This window comes from Eumetopias jubatus, unplaced genomic scaffold (assembly GCF_037043125.1).
Source record: "Eumetopias jubatus isolate StellerSeaLion01/CBP00866 unplaced genomic scaffold, mEumJub1_p1.0 scaffold_3, whole genome shotgun sequence".
NCBI classification, from domain to species: domain Eukaryota; kingdom Metazoa; phylum Chordata; class Mammalia; order Carnivora; family Otariidae; genus Eumetopias; species Eumetopias jubatus.
In genome coordinates, this window is record NW_028274809.1 from 87,979,496 (window position 1) to 88,006,442 (window position 26,947).

At 33.9% G+C, this 26,947-nt stretch overlaps 1 protein-coding gene across 2 annotated transcripts in view; it reads left to right on the forward strand.

Annotated features, from left to right (window-relative positions):
- The window catches only part of LRP1B (LDL receptor related protein 1B), a 1,880,289-nt gene that overhangs the window by 839,438 nt on the left and 1,013,904 nt on the right, over positions 1 to 26,947 (forward strand). For both annotated transcript variants that reach the window (XM_088022156.1, XM_088022157.1), the window contains one exon: positions 25,524 to 25,643. In XM_088022156.1, the coding sequence (XP_087878282.1) occupies positions 25,524 to 25,643 (120 nt within the window). The remainder of the gene's footprint in view (positions 1 to 25,523; positions 25,644 to 26,947) is intronic.

Here is a 26,947-nt window from a genome sequence, read left to right on the forward strand (position 1 = left end):
AGCAGCAATGTCCACAGTAGCCAAACTGTGGAAAGAGCCAAGATGTCCATCGACAGATGAATGGATAAAGAAGATGTGTGTGTATGTGTGTGTGTGTGTGTGTGTGTGTGTGTACACACACAATGGAATATTATGCAGCCATCAAAAGAGATGAGATCTTGCCTTTTGCAACAATGTGGATGGAACTGGAGGGTGTTTTGCTGAGCGAAATAAGTCAATCAGAGAAAGACATGTATCATATGACCTCACTGATATGAGGAATTCTTAATCTCAGGAGACAAACTGAGGGTTGCTGGAGTGGGGCTGGGGTGGGAGCGATGGGGTGGTTGGGTGATAGACATTGGTGAGGGTATGTGCTATGGTAAGTGCTGTGAATTGTGCAAAACTGTTGAATCACAGATCTGTACCTCTGAAACGAATAATGCAATATATGTTAAGGAAAAAAAAAGAAGAAGATAGCAGGAGGGGAAGAATGAAGGGGGGGAAATCAGAGGGGGAGATGAACCATGAGAGACGATGGACTCTGAAAAACAAACAGGGTTCTAGAGAGGAGGGGGGTGGGGGGATGGGTTATCCTGGGAATGGGTATTAAAAGGGCACATTCTGCTTGGAACACTGGGTGTTATATACAAACAATGAATCATGGAACACTACATCAAAAACTAATGATGTATGGTGATTAACATAACAATAAAAATTTAAAGATTAAAAAAAAATAAACCAATAAGATTATCTGCCCCAATATTTGATAATTAAGCCACATGTTTTTAAATGACCTAATGACTAAAGAAGAAATCAAAAGGGAAATTAGAAAATACTTTAACCTAAAACAAAAACAAAAACACAAAAACAACAACACAAACAAAAACATAATTTTGATGTAGGTAAAGTGATGCTTAGAAGAATACTCAAACCTTGAAATGCTTTTATTAGAAACAAGAAAGTCTAAAATTAATTATCTAAATTCTCCCTTAAGACTCTAGTTAAAGGATACCAAAGTAACTCAGAACAAGTAAAAGGAATGAATTTATAAATATAAGAATAGAAATCAAGCAAATAAAAACAAGCAATAGAGAATATTACAAAGCCAAAAGATGGATGGTTCTTTGAAAATATCAATAAAATTAATAACCTCCAAACTAACTAATGAAGACAAAAATACAACATAAATTGTCATCATCAGGAATGAAAGAGAGGTTATCATTTGAGATTTATAAATCTTTGTTGTTCAATATAATTTGCCCTAACTATATGTAGCTATTTAAATTATAATTAATTAAAATGAAATAAAATTAAAAGTTCAGTTTTTCTGTGATTCTAATCACATTTCAAGTCCTCACTAGTCACATATAGTCAGTGGCTACCATACTGGGCAGTGCAAAAGTAGAACATTTCCATCATCACAGAAAGCTTAATTAGAAAATATTAACATTGCCCATTGAAAGGAAAATAAGGGAATGCTAGAAACAAGTTTATATCAACAAATTTGACAACTCAGGAGAAATGAAAAAATTCCATGAATAACAATTTACCAAAACTGACACACGATGAAAGAAAATCTGAATTGCAGGGTTCCTTGGTGGCTCAGTTGGTAAAGTGACCAATTCTTGATTTCAGCTCAGGTCATGATCTAAGGAACGTGAGATTGAGCCCCATCGGGCTCTGCGCCCAGCACAGTCTGCTTGTCCCTCTCCCTCTGCTTCTCCGCCCACTCGTGCTCTTTTTCACTCTCTCTCTCTCTCTCTCTCAAATAAATAAATAAATATAAAGTCTTTTAAAAAAAGAAAATCTGTATTGTGATATATCTATTAGAGATGTTAAATTTGTTATTTCAAAACTTCCCACAAAGAAAACTCTAGGCCAAATTACTTAATTGTTTAATTTTATCAAGACAACGCAATCTTACACAAAGTCTTTCAGAAAGAGAAGGAAACACATCTTAACTCATTTTGTGATTCTAATACCAAAACTTGGCAGAGACACTGAGAGAAAAATTACAGGCAAATTGTCCTTATGAACATAGATGTAAAAATCCTTCAATATGTAACAAGGGTAACACATTTTAATAACAAAGAGTTTATCCTACAATAGCAAGGTTGTTTTAACATGTCAAAAATCACACAATACAGTTCAGTCTATTAACAAGGTTTCTTTTTTTTTTTTTAAAGATTTTATTTATTTATTTGACAGAGAGACAGCGAGAGAGGGAACACAAGCAGGGGGAGTGGGAGAGGGAGAAGCAGGCCTCCCGCCGAGCAGGGAGCCCGATGCAGGCCTCGATCCCAGGACCCTGGGATCATGACCTGAGTGAAGGCAGATGCTTAACGACTGAGCCACCCAGGTGCCCCTATTAACAAGGTTTTTAAAAATGAAGGTTTCAAATGTGCAGTAAAACAATTTGATAAAATTAAACTCATGATGATAAATATCTCAGCAAACTAGGATTATAACTTTCTCTTCCTATCACTAACATCACAACAACTATTCAAAACCACCTAATTGGGGCACCTGGGTGGCTCACTCTTTAAGGGTCTGCCTTTGGCTCTCCCTGCTTGTGTTCCCTCTCTCACTGTCTCTCTCTGTCAAATAAATAAAATAAAATCTTTAAAAAACAAAACAAAACAAAACCACTTAATTAATCCCTGCACATTCTATATGCTCTTCCAATCTTTCTGTCACATTGCCACTGGACAAATCTTTCTAAAGTATTGCTTTATTCAAGTTATTATAAAGATTTTTAGCGGTGACTCTTTTCCTACAGATCAAGTTATTATGGTTCACTAAAACCCAGTGCCTAATGGAGTTTACGGCTTCATTCATTCATTTATTCATTCAAACAATTGAGTCTCTAAGCCTTGATTAATCCATCTGTGTGTTATTTTTTGCTTTTCTATTGCACTGCTGGAGGAAAAAAAAAGGAAGTCTACAATGTGAAATCATACAAAATGAAATCGAATAATTAGGGCCACTCTATTTTTATTTTCCAACCTTAAAGAAATATGTCAGTGTTTTCTGACTCAGCAATTATTTGTGTTTTCTAAAAATGTTATTTCTAACCTCATTCTTCGCAAATCCCCGACTGTGCCACCTTCTCCTTAATTGTCAGTATAAGGCCTTGTCTACTCTGTCCAAGAGGAAAAAAAAGAACCAAACCACGAAAGCTTCTATAATTTAACATTATCTAAACCAAGAAACATGGCTGCAATTATATCTATATTATTCGCTTTCTCTTCTGTGAGAAGAGGTATCATTCCTTTCTTTCTTTTTTTTTTTTTTTACTGTGTCTTTCTTTGGCTATACTCTGTCACCTTTCTCATTTCCCCTGATCTGTCATATCACCCTCCAAATCCTACAATGATTCCTTACTACTCTTAAAATAATTTCTAAACTCCTTAACATAGTTTACAAGCTTGTCTAGCTTTTTCTTTCCTTTTTCATAATCTTTGTTTTTGTCAACCCAAACCTGATTATGCTGTGTTCTTTCTCACTTTTGGAACTTTTTCAGTTTCTGTTTCTCTTTATGGAGCTCTCTTTCCCCTGACTCTGCCCAGTAAATTTCTATGTAATATGTAGGTCTCAATTTAGATGTAATTTACTTCAGGAAATCTTCCAAAATACCACTGATATTTCTTTCCCACTGAACCCTGTATTTTCCCTATAATAACACATACCATTTGGTATTGTAATTACTTATTTACTTGTCTTTATCCCTTGAGTCTGAAAATGCCATTAGTACAGATACCTTGTGGATAAAGTGGAATAAATGAGCACTGAATGGTTAAGGAAGCCATGCGTGATGCTTGGCATCTGGATAAGGAGATGAAAGGCTGAATCTCTGCTCTCAATGCCTTAACAGTCTAGTGAAGAAGACAGATAATTTAAACCAACAATGATAATATATTAAATACTGTACTATGATATTTGGCCCCAGTTGCCTTTCAATTTTATTTCCAACCACTTGGAAATGAACCTATTAGATATTTCTACTAATTATTACTTGAACATATCTTATGCCTTTTTATTCCTATGTTTTGCTTATGACTTTGAATCTTTCCAGAAATTATGAATACTTCAACAATCATAAAATACTAAAGTGTTGTTTCCTTCCTCTGAACTTCAATAGCATTTCTACTACCACTGTCCACTTGATAATTATGTAATAAAGCTTGCTTAATTATTTATATATAATTATATCCTCTTTCAGATTTAGAACTCTTAGAAGGCAGATATTATATAACTGCATATATATATAAAACCCTTGAAAGACCCCTCAGGGAACAGAAAAATATCTTGCTCATTGAAATTTCATCGTAATTGATTTTCTAAAAATTTATGAGCTGTGCTATCACTCCTCTCTATTTTCATCCTATTGAATCCTATGGATTCATTATCTTTTCTCCAGATTTGCTTTGCAAAATATAGATCTCATTTGTCCTGAACAGTTTAAGACTAGTGTTTTATTTATAATATTGACTAGCTTTACATGTCCCAAGAATTATGCAGGTAGTTTGTACATATTCTGCCATTTAATCTTTCCAATAATCCCACGAGACAGGTACAATGATAGCTCTATTCTTCCTCTGGAAAAAAATGTGGATACAAATAGAAGTTCAGCTACTTTTAAAAGATTACTCAACTAATAAGTAGAAGTCCTAGGATAAGTCTCAACTCTGACTTCTAACTTCTTAACAACCACCATATTCTAATAGTGGACAATGTGTGTGTGTGTGTGTGTATGTATATATACACATTATGATATATGTGTATATCATATCAGATATAAATATATATATATATATATATATATCCTTATCCTTGCACATCATGACAATGAGCAAGTATCACTAGATAATTCCCTAGAGTCAAGAAAATTGTACAGGTGCTAGGATATACCTTTAAAAAAGCCTACAAATGTAAAAAAGATGTATTTTTCAGAAAAGCAATTATTATTTACAAGAGACAGAACATCCTTGGTACTTTGCTAACCCTATCTTAACTTTTTTTCCTGAAAAATATGTAGGTTAATATTCCTGTGATCACAGATTAGAAACCCAAGAATTAGGTCAAGAGAACTTTTTAACATAGTTTATATAGCTAGTGAGTAGCATACTGTGGAAGTGGAAGTGAACCAATCTATTTGTCATCAAAGATTATGCTTTTACATACTATACAACACTACTTTGTTAACCCCTTGTTTCTGTGCTTCTCAGTTTGTTTAATATCTCTTTATTGTTGGAGTAGAGTACAAAATAGGAATGTGCAGAGTTCTGTTATCTAAATTTACTGGTTGTGTTCTAGAGAGCTGGTTAAACAGTATTCGGACTTTGTACTATATGTACTATATGTGAAAGCTGCCTGAGATACTATAATTTTATCAAATTTTAAAGACATTTATAAAGAAATTATCAACATATTTTATTTTTTATTAAGTATATGGGGTCAAGTGCATGCCTTCCTGGCATATGTATTTTATCTAGAATTAGTGAGTAGACTGTTTACACTGAACTCATTTTATATTTTTTACCTATGTCTACCTTGTAACTCTTAATCCAGAATTCTCAGATGCTTTTCCTGCAAAGTCTATATTCCAAAATGTAGGCAGAATTATGGGCCCAGGTGGGATACCTAAAATCATTACATTTTTGTCACATTCTTTCTCATGTAATAGGTAAAACTAATAAAAGGAGGTACTTATGTAAGATACAAGCCAGCTGCATTATTTCAACCCAACAGTTGAATTCTATCAATGAAGGTACCGTTTGCTGTCAGAAAAGAAAGCTAGAAGGTTCTGTATGGATGAAAATAGGCTTAGGGTAAATTAAAGTAAAAAGCTTGATCTATAAAAGAAATATACTTCTAAAAATTTGGGAATAGGAATTAGGAAAAACAAACACCATTTGATAAGGCCTGTCTAGACATTGGTATCTTGAATGTGAATATTGAATAATAAAATTGAAATGAGTAACATTATGATACGATCAGGTAAATTCATGAAAATATAAATCAGCAACACAGAACAAAAATGCTGTGGCACTATCATTTTAAGGACTGAATACAAATATGGGCTGGATCTTTATTTGGCAAACTCTAATCAGCTGACCACTTCATAATGCCTACAGTGAAAATTACCGTTCCTTTTCAGTCTAGTTTTATTGTGAATTTTGGAAACTACCTTTATCATCTTGCATTCTTAATAAAATTCACTTTTTTACTGTTACAAAGTATAACAGGCTCATTATAAAAATATAGAAAATTTAGGAATGTACAAAAAAGACACTACATTTTACCAGATAGCAGTTATTCTTAGTGAATCATTTTTAATATTTTGACTCTTGGGACTTTAAACAAGCTGATATCAAGCATTTTCTATTCCCAATGAAACTATAATGAAAAATTATTTCTTTGTCTATGTACTCATTGTTTTTAGAAAGCTTTTGGTTTATTTGTTTATTTTTAACATAATATGTTTATTCAACATAATAATGCCATTTAGTCTGTGTCTTCCACATTTACATGAAACTAAGTAAATGGCCAAATTGAAGCTGGGAGGTCTGCACTCATTTCATCACAGCCTGTCCTCTTGGGGCTATGTGGTCAATTTGGGGAAAGGCAATGGAATTCAGGGCCCATGCATGTATAGATCTTGGATCCACAGTTTGAAAAAATGACAAGAGGTGTTAAAAGGTTACACTGATTCCCCATTTTTTTAAATTCTAAAATTGACCATAGTCATGATTTTCTTTCATCTAAAAGGATTTATACATGCTTCCTTGGGTTTTTGCTGCCAAACTCTGGAGGACCCCACATCTCCTCTAGTGTAGGAAAGGGGACACAGGATCTGTGAGCTTGCATCCACAAAGGAAAAGTGAACTGCCGATAGAAAGTATAACTTTCAGTTCATATAGTGTCTGGTTTGCCTTGAGACATTAACTTTATCTTCACCATTTTTGTGTGTGTGTGTGTGAAGAACAATGTATTCTATTATCCCTCCCCTCCAAAAATCAAAGTTACTCAAAGTGTGGTGCATGAATTATCAGCATGGACCTCTCCTGGGAGCTTGTTAGAAATGCAGAATCTCAGGCATCATCCCAGATGTTCTGAATCATAACCCACACTACATTTTAACAAGTTCCCTAGATAATTTGCTCTATATTAAGTTTCCCCTACCCTAATAAACCAGGTCTCAAATTGTATTGCCTTCTTGAGAAGATCCTCAGGGATATCCCTGATTGTGTCCAGTGCTCTTATAAATCCTCTTATAGCACTAAGCACTAGCATTATTTGATTGTTTCTCCAGTAGACTATCAGCTGAGGGCAAAACTTGCTTTTGATCATCATGGTATACCTGGCACAGTGTATTATCCATAATAGTTAATTAATAATTAATCAAGTTTGCTTGACAATTAATAAAGAAAGTCTATATTACTACCATGTATAGTTGATTCCAACTTAAAAAATAGCTTTCAGTTCAAATTGTTATCATTGTTATTATTATAAACACCAAGTCTTTTTTTGAATGGCTAATGAAAGAAAGCATTGTGCTGGAAGTTGATGTTATGCAAGAATATAATAAAATATCACCTTTGTGATTCAGGAGCTTACAATATGGTAGAGTTGTTAGAATTTTCACATGGAAAGACAAATTATAACTCATAGCTTGTATATATTAAGAGACCAAGGAATGAACAATATCTTCATTGAGAGAACTGATTTTTCTAGGCTCTAAAACAAGCAATGAAATATTTTAGAAATTTACTTTTTAAAATAATTTTAATATATTTTTTATTTGAGGATAGTCATTAATTGCAGATACACAATATAGTGATTCAGCAACTCTAAACATTATGCTGTGATCACTGCAAGTGTAGCTACTATCTGTCACCATACAATGCTATTATCATATTTAAGTATATTCCCTATGCTGTGCCTTTTATGCCCCTGACTTATTCATTTCACAACTGGAAGCCAGTATCTCCCACTCCCCTTCACCCATTTTGCCCATCTCCCTATTTCCCTCCCCTCTGGCAACTCTCAGGTTGCTCTCTGTATTTGTAGATGTGATTCTGATTTTGTTTTATTCATTTGTTTTGTTTTTCAATTTCACATGAGTGAAATCATATGGTATTTGTCTTTCTCAGCCTGATTTATTTCACTTAATGCAATACCCTCTAGGTCCATTCATATTGTCACAAATGGCAAGATCTTATCCTTTTTATGGCTGCATAATATTCCATTTTGTTTACCTATTCATCCACTGAAAGATATTTTGGTTGTTTCCAAGGTTTTGGCCACTATAAATAATGCTGCTATCAATGTTTACGTACAAGTTATGTACAAGTTTTTCAGTGTTCTACTCATCTTGGGTATGTATATATATAGGAGTAAAATTGCTGGAACATATGGCAACTTGATTGTGATTTTTTGAGGAAATGCCAAAATGGTTTCCAAAATGGCTGGATCATTTACATTCCCACCAGGAATGTAATGATGGTTCGTTCCAATTTCCCTACAACCTCCCCAACAGTTGTTACTGTCTATTGTTATGGTTATAACCATCCTTATAAGTAAGAAGTCTTTTCATTGTGTTTTGATTTGTATTGGCCTGATGAATACAGATGAGTATCTATTTATATTTATTGGTCATTTGTATAGCTTCTTTGGAGAAACGTGGATTCATATCCTTTCCCTGTTTTTATATTGGGTTATTTCTATTGGTTATTTGGGTTATTTATATTGGGTTATTCAATTTATTATTGAATTATAAAAGTTATTTATAAAATTATAAAAATTATGTGTTATTTATCTCAATACAAATCTCTTACTGGGTTTTATTTGCAATTGTTTCTCCCACTGTGTGGGTCATCTTTTCACTTTCTTAATGGTGTTCTTTGAAGCGTACATTTTTTTTTTTTACCTTGAGCACAGTTTATCTTTTTTTTTTTCCTTTGTCACTTGTGCTTTTGATGCTATATCTAGCAAGGCTTTAAAGATTTACTCCTATGTTTTCTTCTAAGAATTTTATCATTTAAGCTCTTACATTTAGACCCAGAATCCACTTTAAGCTAATTTTTGTATGAGGTATAAGGCGGGAATCCAACTTCATTTTTTTTTCTTGTTGCACATGAATTTCCAGTTGGCTTAGAGACATTTACAGAAGAAAAACAAAGAAAGAAAAGAAAACTGTACTTTCCCCATTGAATTTTTTGGAAACTTATTAAAAATCTATTGCTATAGTGGGCGCTGTGAATTGTGTAAGACTGATGAATCACAGACTTGTACTTCTGAAACAAATAATACATTATATGTTAAAAAAAGAAGAAGAAGATAATAGGAAGGGAAAAATGAAGAGGGGGAAATCAGAGGGGGAGATGAACCATGAGAGACTATGGACTCTGAGAAACAAACTGAGGGTTCTAGAAGGGAGGAGGTGGAGGGATGCATTAGTCTGGTGATGGGTATTAAAGAGGGCACTTATTGAATGGAGCACTTGGTTTTATATGCAAACAATGAACCATGGAACACTACATCAAAAACTAATGATGTAATGTATGGTAATTAGCATAACATAATAAAATAAAATTAAAAAAAAAATCTATTGAACATAGCTGTGAGAGTTTATTTCTAGACTCTCAGTTCTGTTCCATTGACTTACATGTCTATCTGCATGCCAGTACCACACTTTCTTGATTATTACAGCTTTGTAATAAGTTTTGAAATGGGAAAGTGTGAGTTCTCCAACTTTGTCTTCCATTTTGAGATATTTTTTCCTTGCTATTCTGGGTCTCTTGCTTTTCCATATGAATTTTAGATCATTTTGTCAATTTATGCAGAAAAGGCAAGTTAGATTTTCCTAGGGATTTCTTTGAATCTGTAGATCAATTTGGAAAGTATTGTCATCTTAACATTATTAAGTCTCCTAATCCATAAACATGGAATTCCTTTCCTTTGGTTAAATATTCTTTAATTCATATCAATGATATTTTGTATTTTTTAGTTTTATAAATCTTACACTTCTTTTGTTAAATGAATTCCTAAGCACTTTATTCTGTTTGGTGCTATTTGCTAATTGTTTTTAATTTCACTTTTCACTTTCATACTGTTCATTCATATTATATGTTTCTGTATATAGGATATTCTATATAGAATATATTTCTATATATAAAATACATATATATAAATCTCTCTCTATATATAGTTCTCTCTCTCTCTCTCTCTATATATATATATATATATAAAACCATTTTTCTGATTGCATAATATATTGTCATGTTAACCAAATATTCTATTAGCTCCAATGTATTATGAAGCCCTCCTACTAAATTTTTTTATTTTGGCTATTTTTATTTTCAAATCAGGATTTTCCATTTGATTTATTGTAATTTTCTTTTTAATAAGGTACTGTCAGGGGGCATCTGGGTGGCTCAGTTGTTAAAGCATCTGCCTTTGGCTCAAGTCATGATCCCAGAGTCCTGGGATCGAGCCCCGCATCAGGCTCCCTGCTTGGCAGGAAGACTGCTTTTCCCTCTCCCGCTCCCGCTGCTTGTGTTCCATCTCTCTCTGTGAAATAAATAAATAAAATCTTAAAAAAAATAAATGTATAATAAGGTACTGTCAGTGCTGCTTTTACTTTTTTTTTTTCTTTTTTTCTTTTTTTCACTTTTTTTACTGTGGTAACATATACTGGACATCAAATTTACTATTTTAACCGTATTTAGTCTCCAATTCAGTGGCATTAAGTACATTCACATTGTTGTGCAACCATCACTACCACCCATATCCTGAATTTTTCAACTCTCCAAACTTGAAATTCCATACAAATTTAACAGTAAATCACCATCCCTTCCCCCAGGCCCTGGCAAGCACCATCCTACTTTGTCTGTATGAATTTGACTACTCTAGGTACCTCATCTAAGTGGAATCATACAATATTACTCTTTTTGTGACCTGCTTATTACACTGAGCATTATATCTTTGAGGTTTATCCATATTGGAACATGTGCCAGAATTTCCTTCCTTTTTAAAGCTGAATAATATTCCATTGTATGTATGTATCACATTTTGTTTATCCATTCATCATCATGTAATGGTGATGTACATTTAGTTTGCTTTTATCTTCTGGTTATTTTGAAAGATACTACCATACACATGGGTGTACAAATAAATGTTCAAATCCCTGTTTCCAGTTATTTCGGGTATATATCCAGGAATAGAATTGCAGGATTATATGGTAATTCTATGTTTAACGTTCTAAGGAACCACCATACTGTTTTCCATAGTGACTGTACCATTTTACATTCCTACCAGTAATACACAGGGTTCTAATTTCTCCACATCCTTGACAACACTTGTTATTTTTCTGTTAGCTTACTCTTTTTAAAGATTTTATTTGTTTATTTGAGAGAGAGCAAGAGAGAGAGAGAGAGCACAAGCAAAGGGAGGAGCAGAGGGAGAGGAAGAACCAGACTCCCCGCTGAGCACAGAGCCCAATGCAGGGCTCGATCTCAGGACCCTAAAATCATGACCCGAGCCTAAGTCAAACATTTAATAAACTAAGCCACCCAGGTGCTCCTGTTAGCTTATTTTTTTAATAACAGCCATTTAATGGGTGTAAAGGGTATCTCATTGGGTTTTGATTTGCATTTCTCTAATGATTAGTTATTTTGAACATCTTTTCATGTGACTATTGGCCATTTATTTATTTTCTTTGGAGAAATGTCTATTCAAGTTCTTTACCCATTTTTTAATTGGGGTGTTTGATTTCTGTTGTTGAGTTGTAGAAGTCTTTATAAATTATGGATATTAATCCCTTACCAGCTATATAATTTTAAAGTCTATTTCTATGTATTTTCTCCCATTCCATAGGTTGCCTTTTCACACTGATAGTCTCTTTTGATGTACAAAAGTTTTTAATTTTGATGAAGTCCATTTATCTGTTTTTCCTTTTGACACCTGCGCTGTCACTATCATATTCTCCTCTTCTTTAAGCTTTTGTTTTGTTTAGTTCTTTTAACATATTTACAATAGTTGCTTTGAAATCTTTGCTTACTTTCATATCTGGGCCCTCTGAAAGGCCATTTCTTTTACTTGTTATTTTTTTTTCTCCTTGTGTAGGGCTCACAGGTCCCTGTTTCTTTGCATGTCTCATAATATTTTGGTTGAAAACTGGGAATTTTAGATAATATATTTTAACATCTCAGGAGACTATTCTTCTCTGTCCCTAACTGTAGTGATTGATGGGATGTGTTTGTTTTGCATGTTTCATTTTTTATTATTACCTTGACCGACTATTTCAGTGAAGCTTATTTCCCACACAGCATACAGTCTCTGATGTTGCCCCGCATAGGGTATAGACGTGGTCATGTGCACAGTCACCCTGGGATGACAGTGGCTTTCTAAGGGCACTCTTTGATCGTCTATTTACCAGACCTATTAAGCTGTGTGCCTCAGTTGGTATCACTCAGCAGTTTGTATGCACTAATTTTATTTTTTTTTAAGATTTTATTTGTTTATTTGAGGGAGAGAATGAGATAGAGAGCATGAGAGGGGGGAAGGTCAGAGGGAGAAGCAGACTCCCCGCTGAGCAGGGAGCCTGATGCGGGACTCGATTCCAGGACTGCAGGATCATGACCTGAGCCGAAGGCAGTCGCTTAACCAACGGAGCCACTCAGGTGCCCTAATTTTATTGTTTTAAAAAAAGGCATTTTGGCATAAATCTCTCCACAGTTTTACTCAATAAAATTTTGTCCATTTTTCAGAAGTAGACTTTGAACTTTGTTCCAACTCTAGAAAAGTTCTTCTTCTTAACCATCTTTTTTCCCCAGTTTTAGCTGACCTATGTTTTAGTTTGCTGCTCCAATGGGGCCATCATCTTTATCTTAAATAATTGCCACCAAAATCTCCAATGTTTTTGACACCACCTTTAGGCTTGAACTTCCCAGTATACTGTTCCAAATAAAACCAGTCCCCTTGGGAAGAATAACACAGCTCTTTGTTCTTCAAGCCTGCCATTCATCCTGGGCAGAATCTCTGCATCGCTCTGGAGCTGAAGATGGGAACACTGCACCACTTTTCTCAGTTACAGCTCTGCTTTACTAGTGGCTTTCTAGGTGTGGGTGCGGTTGCCTTTGATTTTCTGGGTTTGGGAACTCTGCCTTGTGAGTGGTCTGGATGAAAGCAGTTGTAGCCCAGAATTCTTTATCTGTTCACCTTTTGAGTGTGTTACTCCCTTTTTAAACACTGTACCTATTGTTCTCCAGGTAAGAATTAGTCTAATTCAATCTCTTAAGAGAATAAACCTCCAGTGTTCTGCTGCAAGGGTGAGGAAGTTTAGCTTTTCCTTTCAGCCAATCCTGTTTACGTCCCCACCCTATCTTATATCCATTCCCACTCCTTTTGGGGCTATGAAGTGCCTTCAATTTTTGAGCCTGTCCAGGATTTTGGTGTTGTATACACTTGTGTTTTGGCTCTGTTCTGAGGACTTCCATGTTGTACAATTGTACAACTTGAGTTCAAGTCATATCAAAGTTTTTTTTTGTTTTTAATAGCGCCCCCTGGAGTTTTGCAGTGCACAATCTATGTGCTTAGAATGCAGCAGCCTTGATCATCATTCTTCTCATCTCCTTCAGTCCTTGGCTTAGCAGATTTTGCTACCTTAACCCTATAAAGGGCTAAGTTAGTGAACCCTCATTTATTGCTTCTTTGCTTCTAAAGTTTTGTTGACATCCTTTGTCTGTTTTAGTCTTCTTATTCTCTTTCTTCTTGTGGGCTTGCGTCTTTCTTATCTTCATTTTATTGAGGATTTTGAAAAGTATAGCTATAAAACTATAGCTATCGTTTATTCACTATAAAACTATAGTGAATAGGAGTGCTTAATTGATGTGTTTAACATAGAGAGAACTTTTTGACCTGATATGTGCCAGGCACTGTGTTGCATTTCCTTTGTTCATTCTCATAAGGTTGAACCCGTGTTCAACATTACCAAAGTTATCGGTGCCTCCTATGGTCTGGGAATAATACAAGGATTTAGGAGGACAATGTTTGTCCTTTACAGGGAAAAAAACCTCTACCTTCACTTTCCAAATAGATTTCGTCACAAGTACTTCTTACCTACTAAATATGCAGAAATTGCTAGAAGTTATGAATTCCCTGTACAAAGGATGTTTCTTTATTCATGCTGCCTCACCTCTTCTAACCCAATTGCTACTACTACCTCCATCTTTTTATGTTTGTCTTACATAGGTGTGTAATACACTTATATAATTTATATGTATATTGTCCTTTCACTATATTTTCATTTTTTACTCTTCTACCTCTAGACATGAAAAACCCCATTACTAGATATCTGCAATTTCTACTTAGTAATTGTATTTTTCCCTGGGACTTGTGGTAAATTTGCTTAATCTTTTTTGCCTTCAAGCATAGTTTTCCATGGTTGCAATTAAATATATTGAACCAGGCAAAGACCTGATATTGGTTAGCTTATTATTAATAAATCTAACATGCCATCCTTACTGTAAAATCAAATGCAAAACACTAAAACAAGATGTATAAACCACAGAACAGTTTGGCTTCACCAATCCAATGCACCTAGAACTCTCAGCTTTCTCTCCCTTCTCTCTCCCTATACCGGTCCAAATCTCACCATTTATATGATACTCTACTAATTATAAAGCATGTTTACACTCACCATGCCTTTTAATATTCATCAAATCTCATCAAGACATTTTCTAGTTTGGAAGCTAAGGCTCAGAAAGGTTAAGAACCTAGTCAATAGTTAAATACCTGGTAAGAGACACCACAAATAGAACTATGTTTTCCACCTTTAAGAAGACTAAAGTACATTTCAAGATACCATGTGTCTCCAATCTCTTCTTTATATAAAGAAAAGATGGAAGTGAAAATTACTGGATTTTATTGGTGGAGATGTAGTTGATGATTTATAGTGGCAATAATATAACTGCCAACCTATAATGGGTATTTACAATGTGTCAGACACTAAGCACTTCTATTCAATCATGTTTAAAACTCACACCATCCCTATGAAGTTAGTGATGTCATTATCCTCATATTGTTCTAAGAAGAAAACTCCATGCAAGCATATGTTGTTTTATCATCTCATACCCTCTTATAGATAAAACTGAGGTAAACATTTTTTTTGCTGTACAAATGCTGCAGATTATAGGTTAATTATTTAGCAAGATTTGTCAGTGGATATGGAGACCAAGTCTGTCTTTTCATAACATAAAATAAATGAATCACTTCTCATTTGATTGTGTCTTAGTACTAGATTTTAATATTCTATACAATAAAAACTTTAAAACTTTTGTATATTGAGTTTTAGAATGCTGAATGCCATTTATAGTAAAGAGTTTCAAAAGAAATCAGAACCTAAAGTTGCTAAGTTGTTAGAAATGGTTTTATTTGAAGATCCAAAATAAACAGTTCTTTGGTCTGTGTTAGCCAATGAGTTGGGATAACTGGAACTGCTTTTCTGAGTAAACCCTTGGTTTGCAACATAGCATAAAATGGGAAAATCTCTTAGCATTGGTGCAGTACACTCTCAAGTTGTTGTTGTTACTTTGGTTTAGCTTTTGTTTATACATTTCAAAGCATATGTATATACCTTTCAAAGCATATCTCAAAGTTGTATTCCTGGTATAGATGGAGAAATATATGAGAAAACAGCATGGAAAGCAGAGCAGTAAAATCCCTTTTCCAGACAGTAAATAAGAGAATAAAAGAATATGTGTGCAGAGAAGACATGCACTCTTAATCTTCTGATGTAGAAGTAATACAGATCATGTCCACACACATTTCAGTGAGAATTAGTTATAAGGCCCTAACCAGGTGAAAGTAAAGCAAAGGTTACTCTGGCTGGATAACCGCTTCTTAGAAACATCTCAGCAGGATAGAGGGAAGAGTAAAAAAAATATATATTTTTTTAAATATATAAGTATACAACTTATGTATAAATTTTATGTTATATATTAAAATTTATATATAAATTTAAAAACATATATTTTTAATCAGTTTATTTATTTTAGAGAGAGAGAGTATGTGAGAGCAAGGGGAGGGGTAAAGGGAGAAAGAATTCCAAGCAGACCCCAATGCCAAGCATGGAGCCCAATGCCAGGCTTGATCCCATGACCCGGAGACCATGACCTGAGCTGAAAGCAAGAGTGCAACACTCTACTGACTGAGCCACCCAGGCACCATGTGAAAGGTATTTATTAAACAGATAGCTATGTTTACCATATAAACTAGATGTGTTTCAGCAGGCAATTGTCTGATTAAATTACTTATTATCTATAAATGGAATAATTGCAACTACCAAAAAGGATGTTGAAGGCATATGTACACACACACAAACATTATTAAAAAGAAAAAAAGTATAATCTGTTATAAACCCCAGACTCAATTCATAGAATATTTTCTCAGAGCACATGAGAGCCTACAGCTTCCACCTCATAACAGTACATCTAAATTATAGAGAATTTTGCTTTTCCTTGTTGAAAGAGAGTAGATCCTTATACAATATTAATATGAAAAATTAAAATTATAAAGTAAGTTTTTTCATGTCCATTTATTAAATAGGATGGATATATATATATATGTATTCCTTCTCAAAACTCAATAAGAAAACAAACAACCTAATAAAAAGTGGGTGAAGTTTTGAACAGACACATCACCAAAAATATGTGAAAATATATGAAAAATATATAAAAATATATGAAAAGATGTTCAATATCATTAGTCATTACGAAAAACAAATTAAAACCACAATAAGGTACCATTACATACCTAATAAAGTGACTAAAATTTAAAATTAAATTAAAAGCTGATGATAACTAGTATTGAGCAGAAGGCCAAGCAACTGGATGATTCATATATTGGTAGTGGAAATGCAAAGTGGAAAAGCTACTTGGGAAAACAAGTTGATAGTTTCATGTAAAGTAAAACATCATTTTACCATATAAACCAGAAATCTCAGATTTACTCAAATGAGATGATAACCTGCATTTACCTGAAATTGCATGTGAATGTTTAGAGCAAATTTATTCGACTCTAGAAGTGACTTAAATATCTGTCACTTGTGAAATGGGTAAATAAACTGAGATACAGTCATCCAATGGACTGCTATTCAGCAATAAAAAGGAGGGAACTACTGATAAAGTAATATGGCTGAGTCTCAAATACATTATGCTAACTAAAGATGCTACAGGCTGGATGATTCCATTTCTATCACATGCTGGAGAAGGCAGAACTATTGAGATGGAAAAAGACCAGTGATTGCCAAATCTGGCAGTGAGGAAATGAACTGGCTATAGAGGGGCACCGGAAAATATCTTGGATCATGGTCCTGTTCTCTGTCTTGATGGTGCTATTGGTCCTATTGGAAAAACTACATGAGTTTTTCACAACTCACAGAACTCTACATAAAAGGAACAAATTTTACTCTACGTACATTTATACCATAACAACAAAAATAGAACTAAAAATGATAACTAAAAAAAATTGCCTTAATGTTGCATCTTTAAATATGAGAACACAAAAAAATTGAAGCCAGGACTGTGGTTTAGCACTAAGCAAAGAATTCTGAAGAAATCCACATTAGTAGTCATAAGTGGCAGCCTAATCTCTGCAAGCCAGCTCACAATGCATTTTACTAGGCCAAGGAAACAGGGGTGAGAGGATGAATGATGTGACACAAATTATCACCATTCTAAATATGTCAAGCATACGTCCTGCTGACAAGAGGGACTCTCTGGCATGGTAAGTAGCTGCATCAGCTTTTCAGTCTCCAAGTATAAAAAGTGAGTGAAATACTTTTTTAATGTGCTACATGAGGAAATGATTTTTTTTTTCCTTAGAACTATGATTATAGTTGTTGGTTAAAAGGCATTTTTGTATAAGCCAAATTCAAGGAGTGATCTGATTACTAAAATTGAGAATTAAACATTATCCCATTTTATAAAATAATGTCTCAGATAACTTACGTATTTAGAAAGTGCCTATATTTTTTGGTATTTCCAAAGAATTCATAAAAGTTCTAATTTCTTCTCAGGGCGAAACCTGTAACCCAGAAGCGCATGAATAAAATAGCACAGTTGTGTTCTCAGTGTCCTGCTAAGTCCAATACATCAATGTGAATTGTGATCAATGTGAATTGTTCAATTATAGGTCATAAGGGCAGCCAGCATAATGCTATTGACTACACCTTGGATTGAGCCAATGGCTACACATACAAGACTGCAAACAATAGTTCTCTGGCTTAGGAATATTTATATAAACTAAGCTAATCAGGGGAGAAACCTCCTAATAGTAATAACTTGTAATTTTTGGAATCTGGTTATCCACTTCAAATCACCTTTTCTACTGTCCTGTTTTTACTCTGAGGCAGGTTAGCAAAATTTATCTGTATGTGTTTCCTAAATTATAAACCTGCAAATTTTGTGTAAATGTATTCTAAATCCCAATGCTGTTAAAAAGGCATAACAACTCCTTAAGACTATGCAGATTAGCATAAGTATTTAGTAAAAATGTCTTGTTGGATTTATTAATTGGTCTGTGCTTATGTAGCAAATTAAATGTGCATGTACATTTCTTCAGAGTCTAATATTTATATTTTATAGAAACCAGTTAACCAGTATAGAAAAAAATCTTCATTTCCTATGGTTAGTATTTCCTTGTTGGAGATTTTTCATTCAGGTAAAGATTTTAGGAGAATTTACCAAAAAATAAAAGTACCTCCACCAAAAAGCATTGAACAATACACAAGTGATTTGGGGGCAAAACTAAAACTATGTCATGTAACACCCATAATTAAAGGCATGAAAGAGAAAATCATTCTATTATAGAAAAAAAAACATACCTCCAAATTGCTTGAAACTTATATAAATTATGGCAAGAATACCGACAATAGATATAACTTAAATGGTAACAGAATAAAAAATAATAATACGAAGAATGACACGTGTCAGGCACTATTTTAAGAACTTTGCATGATTTACCTCATTTAAGCCTCACAACAACCCTATGAGGTAGTTTCTATTATTTATCCCCATTTTAGACATAAGGAAAAATAAGTATAGAGAACTTAAATAATCTGCCCATCACCATGATATTATGTAAAGGCAACCCTGGTACTTCAGGGGTTGTATGCAACAATTCAAATTTTCACTCATATCAACATCCAAATGGATGCTTACTATTTCAGGCTTCTTCCAGTTTAGGCCTGTTGGCACAAGTTTCTATGAGTCTTCTGCTGGCTTCTTGGCATCCAGAGGGCTGACAAGTAAATAAAGAGAGAGTAGGAGTTCATCAGAATGCTTAGAGCCGAGGTCAGAAAGTGGCACACGCTAATTTTGCATATATTACATTATCTAGAAACCAGATATATGGCTCCAACCAAATGCAAGTCAACGGGGAAAATTAATCTTTTTACTTGCTCCAGAAGAGGAAACAGGATTGGTGAACACTGGCTGTTTTTTGCCACACTCACATAGCCTGAAATTAGTAAAACCAGAGTTGGAGCCTAGGTACTCTAGCTCCAGTGCTTAAGGCCTTAATTATAATACTGTGCTATGACTTAGAAAAAAGAAACAAAGCGGTAAAAGAGATATGAGGTTTAGTATGAAATAATATTCTATCCTTCTAGAATTCCTGTTGCTATTTATTAGAAATACAAATCTAGAAATATATTTGTTGAATCTATCTCTGAGTTAAAAAAATGGCTTAGAAGCTTGGTGCCTCAGAGTTATCCATTACTTGCAAGCTGTTCGCTTGCATTTGATAGAGAAGATATTTTCACATTTTTATAATCTCCTATACAACTTTGAAAAAAAACATAAAAAAGATTCCTTAAATACCACAGAATGGAGTGGGTCTGTGTTAGGAGAGTCCCCATCAGTTGAATTAGATTTGATTCCTGAAATAATAGCTCCTCTCCTTTCGTTAAAAAAAGACACTTTTCTTTTATGAAATGCTGAGAAGTACAGATCAAATACCATATTACATATCTGGATTCAGGGGCCCCTGGGTGGCTCAGTTGGTTAAGTGTCTGCCTTTGGCTCAGGTCATGATCCCAGGGTCCTAGGATGAGCCCCAGCTCCCTGCTCAGCGGGGAGCCTGCTTCTCCCTCTCCTGCTCCCCCTGCTTGTGTTTTCTCTCTCTCTCATTCTGTCAGATAAATAAAATAAAATAAAATAAAATAAAATAAAATAAAATAAAATAAAATAAAATAAAATAAAATAAAAAACATATCTGGATTCAGACTTGTGTATTTCATTACCTTAGATGCTAGTGGTTTTCCTACTTCAACCTAAGATCCAAACTAATGATAGCGTTACTAGAACCAGTGAGCATGCTTCATGTAAAGCACTCCATGAAGACTGATAATTGAAGTACAGAATTTCTGTTCTACCCAAATAAGCTTTCTAACAAAATTAATCTGATGCATTTTTAATTATCGACATAAGCATTATAGTGTTGCATGTAATTAAGCATAAATGGTAAGCAGCTCAAATAAATAACATTACAATAATTAGTATTGCTTTCCCAGAGTTAAGTCAAATTTTAAATTTTATTTTTCATGTTGTTAGTTATTCATAATTCTTCATGATCTGTTAGAAGAATCACTATCACTATGCTTTCAATCTCTGTGCACATACACATGAGTTCTCATTCGATGAATCACAAGCTGAGTTGCCCTTGTCTCTTTTGCTATTTTCAACCACTAGACCCCACCTAACACTCTAAACCATGTGTGAGGTCGAGTCTTTCATACCCAGTTTTTCCCCATTTTCTGTCCTTTTTCCTTAATTCTCCCCAACACTATCCCCATGTTGGTAACTATTTTCAGCAGGCATATTCCAGATATTTCAAGACTGGAAAGAGCAGAAAGATGAAACCACATGTGGATTTTGTACTTTAAATTGAGAGGGAAAACAAGGAATTGGGCTATAGAAATTAAATGGAAAAAAATAATACATTTAAGGTACTGAGCTAACATGCCTACTTTAAGGTACAGACTAAATAAATTAGGTCAAACCCCTAACTTTATTCTCTTTATCTCATAATAGATTTAATTCTTTTCTATGAGAAACCTTTCCTATTTCCTCTTTCTGTCCCAACCCCTTACTACTACATTCAGCTCTATCCTCTCTGTTCCACTGAAACCTTTTTTAAGGGTCTTAATTGATCCTATTATAAAATGCCATGCATTTTTTTAGGTTTCATCCAAAAATATTTCCTAAGGATTTAACATTTATTGCTCTACTTACTTCCATCAACTCTTCTTCCTCCTTAGATTTTGTGAAGCTTTTCAGCTTCTCCCATCTATATTATTTGATTATTTCTCGGTTTTCTTTGTTGATGGTTCTTCTGCTTGCCTTTCACATACAAAAGTTCTTTGGGGTTTGTTTGTATTATAAATATTCCTTATAAGGAATGATTCTTTCCTTTTCAGGCTTTAATTACTTACTTTACATCTGTGACTTCCAAAGCTACATCTCCAGTCCAGACTTCTCTTCTTAGAAAGACTCAAATTCTCAACTCTCTCCCGGCCATTCTTGTCAACATTTGAAACTAAACCGTCAAAGGCAAACTTAGTACTTTCCCCCAAACTTTTAGTCCTCCTGTTATTCCTAATTCATTTTCTTGGTACGATTAACTCACTGTCATTATGCTTTCACCAACTGTGTGGCCATCCATTCATCTAAATATTTATACTTGTGCCTTTGCCATGTCTAGTCTTTTAGATAGCTTGTCTTCATTCACGGTATTTCACTCATCTTTCTCCCTGCTATTAGGTACTAACTAACACTTCGGTCCTCAATTACTAGAAATGACTCTTATTATCATGAGAGTCAAAACAGAAAAATCTACTTAATCAAAGAATTAATCCAACTTGATTTGGCCCCAAACAATTCCAGCCCCATTTCCTGCCACATCAAACACTGTGGTTTAACCACATGCAGTTATTTATCATTGTCTGTATTTCTTGTATGCTTTCCTGTCTTCTAATTTATTTTCTCATATTGTCTTCTTTATCTGGAAAGCACTCTCATAAATTTTGTCTACTGAACTCTTCTTATCTTTTAAATTTCAGCTTGAATTAAACTTTTTTCACAACTATTTTCCATATTATCTATGCTCGTTTTCAGTCTCTGGAGGATTCCTTCTCTTTCCAGCTCATGTCACTTGTATTTTTATTTAGCGTATGAATTTTTCTACTTTGAATTATGACCATTGTTTACATTGTTATCCTTTCCACCTAACCCCACCCACTTCCACACTCATGTTGTTAATTCCTTAATTTGTCTAAAGTAATTTTGCATGTGTAGAACCCCAGCAGAGTGTTTAGCATTGACTAGGTGCTCAATCAAAATTGAACTAAAGTAGCATATATATTCAAGGCAATTTTGGATTGATTCCACCATAATCAAACAAGATTTGACAACTCAATTACCTAATTTGAAGATGTAAATGAACTATCTTTAGGACCTACTTTAATTTAATGGACTAGAAATGACACCTGAGAGTGTTAATCCTCATCCTAGAGTTAAGCTATTTCATTGATTCATTCATCCTATAAAAATTATAAAACGCTTTACCTATAGCACACTACTAAACCTAGAATGAAAAATAAAAATAAAATGCACCATGTTTCTAACCATCACCATACTATACATTGGGAATTAGAGGCATTATTAAAAACATAGGCTCTGTAGGCAGACTGACCTTGTTTTGAATGGTAACTCTGTCATATATTTTTGCCATATAATCTTGGGATAATTATTAAGCATCAGTTCCCTCATCTGTAAAATGTAAATTACAATAATATCTGCAAGTTTGACTGTTATGGGGTTTCAAAGAGATTGCATATTTAAAGAACTTGATATATGTTAGGTTTATAATTTGTAGCTATAGATACTAGTGAGGGAAACTAAAATGTAATAACTACCATAAAGCAAAACAAAAGTGCCATAATTTCCAAGGAACCATTTAATCTGTATTTTTTATTAATAATGTGTTTTTACAGACCAACTTACTGGTCTTTTACATTACATAAATATTAACATTGTATTAGCACATAATTAATGATCAGCCAAAATTCAAGCTCACAAATCAGATATAGTTGATCAGCATATTGGTTGAATCTATGTCAAAGAAACAGAAATTTTTCTGGGTATTTCAAGGAGAAAGAAATTTAATATAAAGTATTGATTGTAATAAGAGCAGTGAAAATTAGAAGTTTATGAGAGCACACCTAGCTTTCAAGTTATGGTACTGGTAGTTATGTTCCAGTGAAGGGGACGCCATGATACTCGATGAATACACCAGTAACACATTGATAGACAGGAGACAAAGACCATGATTCCTGCCTTGAGGCACTCCAAACTTATGTGGTTGACTAGAATGGAAAGAACCCTGCAAAGGGGACTGTGAAAAAGGGAACATCAAGAGTGTAGACCTCTGGAAGCAATGCCATAAATGTGTATCAGAAAGTAGTTAACTGTCAAATATTGCTGATAGGTCAAGTAAGGTGAGGACTGAGAAAAGGTCATTGCACTTATCAACACCAAGGTCACTGAAAACATTTATGTAAGCGGTTTCTGTGGAGCAATGGAAGTGAAAGCTCGATGGAGTGGGTTTAATATAGAAACAGAGGAGAAGAACAAGGGTATGGATTATTTTTGTAAGTTTTGTTATTCAGAGGAACAGAGACATTGGGCAAAGGTGACAAGTAGAGGAAATGAGGTCAGGGGTTTTGTTTTTAAGTTGGGGAAAAGTAAGAGCATGTTTGATGCTGAAAATGAGCTAATACAGGGATCAGAAAACTATCTGTAGGGGCTATAGTAAATACTTCAGGCCTTGGGGCTCGTAGGTCTCTGAGGCAACGAGTCATCTATGCCTTTGTAGTGTAAAAGCAGTCATGGGCAATATGTAAACAAATGGGCATGATTGTATTCCAAAAATTTTTAATTGTCAAAAAGAGATGGGTTCTTGTTTGATCTAGTATCAAGTATTTAAAAAAATGATAATGAGAGGAAGCAGAGAAGAGCTGAGGTGATATCCTTGAATAGGTGAGAGGGCATAGGATTCGTGCACAGGGATTGGAGTTAGACTTTGATTATGAATTCAACCAAGTTTGAGGGCGCCTGGGTGGCTCAGTCGTTAAGCATCTGCCTTCGGCTCAGGTCATGATCCCAGGGTCCTGGGATCGAGCCCCACATCAGGCTCCCTGCTCAGTGGGAAGCCTGCTTCTCCCTCTCCCACTCCCCCTGCTTGTGTTCCCTCTCTCGCTGTGTCTCTCTCTGTCAAATAAATAAATAAAATCTTTAAAAAAAAATGAATTCAACCAAGTTTGAAAAGCAAGGACAAGCATATGCAGCGGTAGGTAAATGTGAAGCATAAATCTGTGGAAAATCTCTTTTATTGCTTCATTTATCTCAGGAAAAGTAGGAAGCAAGACCATAATATGTGAGAGACCATTAGGAAAAAGACTTGGAGTTTTAAGAAGGGAAGATGCATGAAATAATTTCATGAAAGAGTTGAAAAATAATTGGGCTAAGAACATACTTTAGATAGTAAAATAGCAAATTTTCAATTTAGAATGTTCTAGCTGTTCTTTTCCACATGGGACCATTCATATACTTTTATGATTTTTTTTTTTCTGAAGCATCAGCTAAACTTGTAGCATTATCAACATATTTTGAATCATTTAACCTTAATCTTCAAAACCCTTATTTTTCTCCCCAGGGGAAAAAAGAGATTGCTGCAATCCGTTAATACCTCTATTTTCAGACAGCAAAATCGGTCACACATTTTATCCATATATTTTTCTAGTTTAGCAAATCTTATTCTTGTTAGAAATTATTTGTGCAATGAATATGCTTCTGTCACTTCATCTCTGTTCCATGCATTTATCATATTGAATTCTAATCTACTCTGAGGGCTTGCTAACTTTTGCTTCAATGATATATTTGCTCTGAAAGAGTTCAGATATAATGAAATATATTATGTCCAGTTTTTGTCTAATATTTTGTCACCAATGAAAGATAAATTATTGAAATGGAATATATTCACATTGATTGCTATGAAGGTTACACATGGATTGTAAATCAAAACAAGTCCTTAAAAGATAGAAAATCAATTAATGTGTCAGGTAAGAAATGCGTAAATGTTGAAATCAACAACTGAGTTGACATTTTTCCTCTTGAAATAATTTAATTTACCAGAATTTGAAAAGATTTGTGACTTTGAACATACATAATAAGCTAAAAGTGAAAGACTGAACATCTGAAATTTTGTTAACAATACTTCAAACAAATACAAGCCAACATATTTTAGAGGGAATAGTTGTCTGTTTTCTCAACCAATCACAGAAATTTTCAAGGAGACCAATCAGAACTATATTCTTGAGGTTATGCCCTGAGTAAATATTAACAATATTTAAATTTAAATAGGACGCAATGTGTGCACAGTTATCTTGACATAGTGTCTTTGTTTTTCTTCTCCAGAACTATTACCCAATTGCCAGCAGTTGAATTGTCAGTATAGATGTGCAATGGTCAGAAATAGTACAAGATGTTACTGTGAGGATGGATTTGAAGTAAAAGAAGATGGAAAAAGCTGTAGAGGTAAGTGTGACATATGATTCTATTCATTTATTTTTTTTTTACAAAACCTTAGTTAACAAATTAATCAAGTATCTTTGAGCACCTACCATGTGCTTCCCACAGTGTTTATGCTAACATTTTTTTGTTTCTTGAGATTTAAAAGATGATACTACTACATAAGTCATATACATAAACATAACAGATATGCATTTTTACCAATCAGTTTTCAATTCATATTTCAATAATGTCAAATATGGGAAATGTCAACAATGGGAAGCGGTTTGGGTTAACCATGAAATCACTGGATTTAACGGTTTTAATTTCCTAGATGTTTTCTAACAGTTATATAGCTGTAGGGTAGTAGACATTTGTTATTAACTAAGTTGGGTTAATAATATCATGCAATGTTCTTTACAATTTTTCCATTTTATGCATTGGTAATTCTGGCAGTTGGCATTTTACCAACAGCAATAATGAACATAAACATATTTATGTGTATTTTTAATGTCTTAATTCTTGCTTCTGTGAATGTTCCACAGCACATGTTTACTCTCTGAAATGACTCCACTCTGCCATACTGAACAATTCTAGGTTACTTCTTCATTCTATTAACTTCTATTATATATGTATATGTTAGTGTATGTATATAAATCTGATATATCCTTACATCATTTTATATAGTATTTAGAATCTTTATATAGAAAACATAAAATATAGAATCTATATATAAAATCAAAGAATATCTGCATTGCTAGAGCCACTAATAAACAGACTATTTTACAAAAAAAAAATTGATACTTTGCCAATTGCTTTAAACCTTTGCTTTAATATTATCACTTTTACCTAGAAACAGAATCTTAAAGTTGAAAGAGTCCTCGGAGAGAATATTGTTCAAAATTCTAATGACAGAAGTGAGAGAAGCGAGACCCTGAGAAATTAAGTGATTTACTTAAGTCCTACACATCTTCTTAGCAATAGAATTGGGACTAAAACTCAGGTCTGCAGAATCCACTTATTCTTGTCTTGGAAAGGTTCACTGCTTTTTAATGTACATCTGGGGCTTGAATTTTTCATTTGTTATTTGTTTGTTTTCTGCACAATACAAATATTATAGGAACATTTATTATTAAATGTTAGTTATACTTGGAGACTATTTAATCTGACAATAGGTGGACAAAATTGGTATATTTATTTGATTCACACCAACTTTAAACCAACATTTAAAAATCAGAACATTGCACACAAAAGTTCAGACTATCTGAAAAAAAATCAGAAGATCTGGCAACATTAGACACCTTATAAGCACAAAAGTCAGCCATATATGA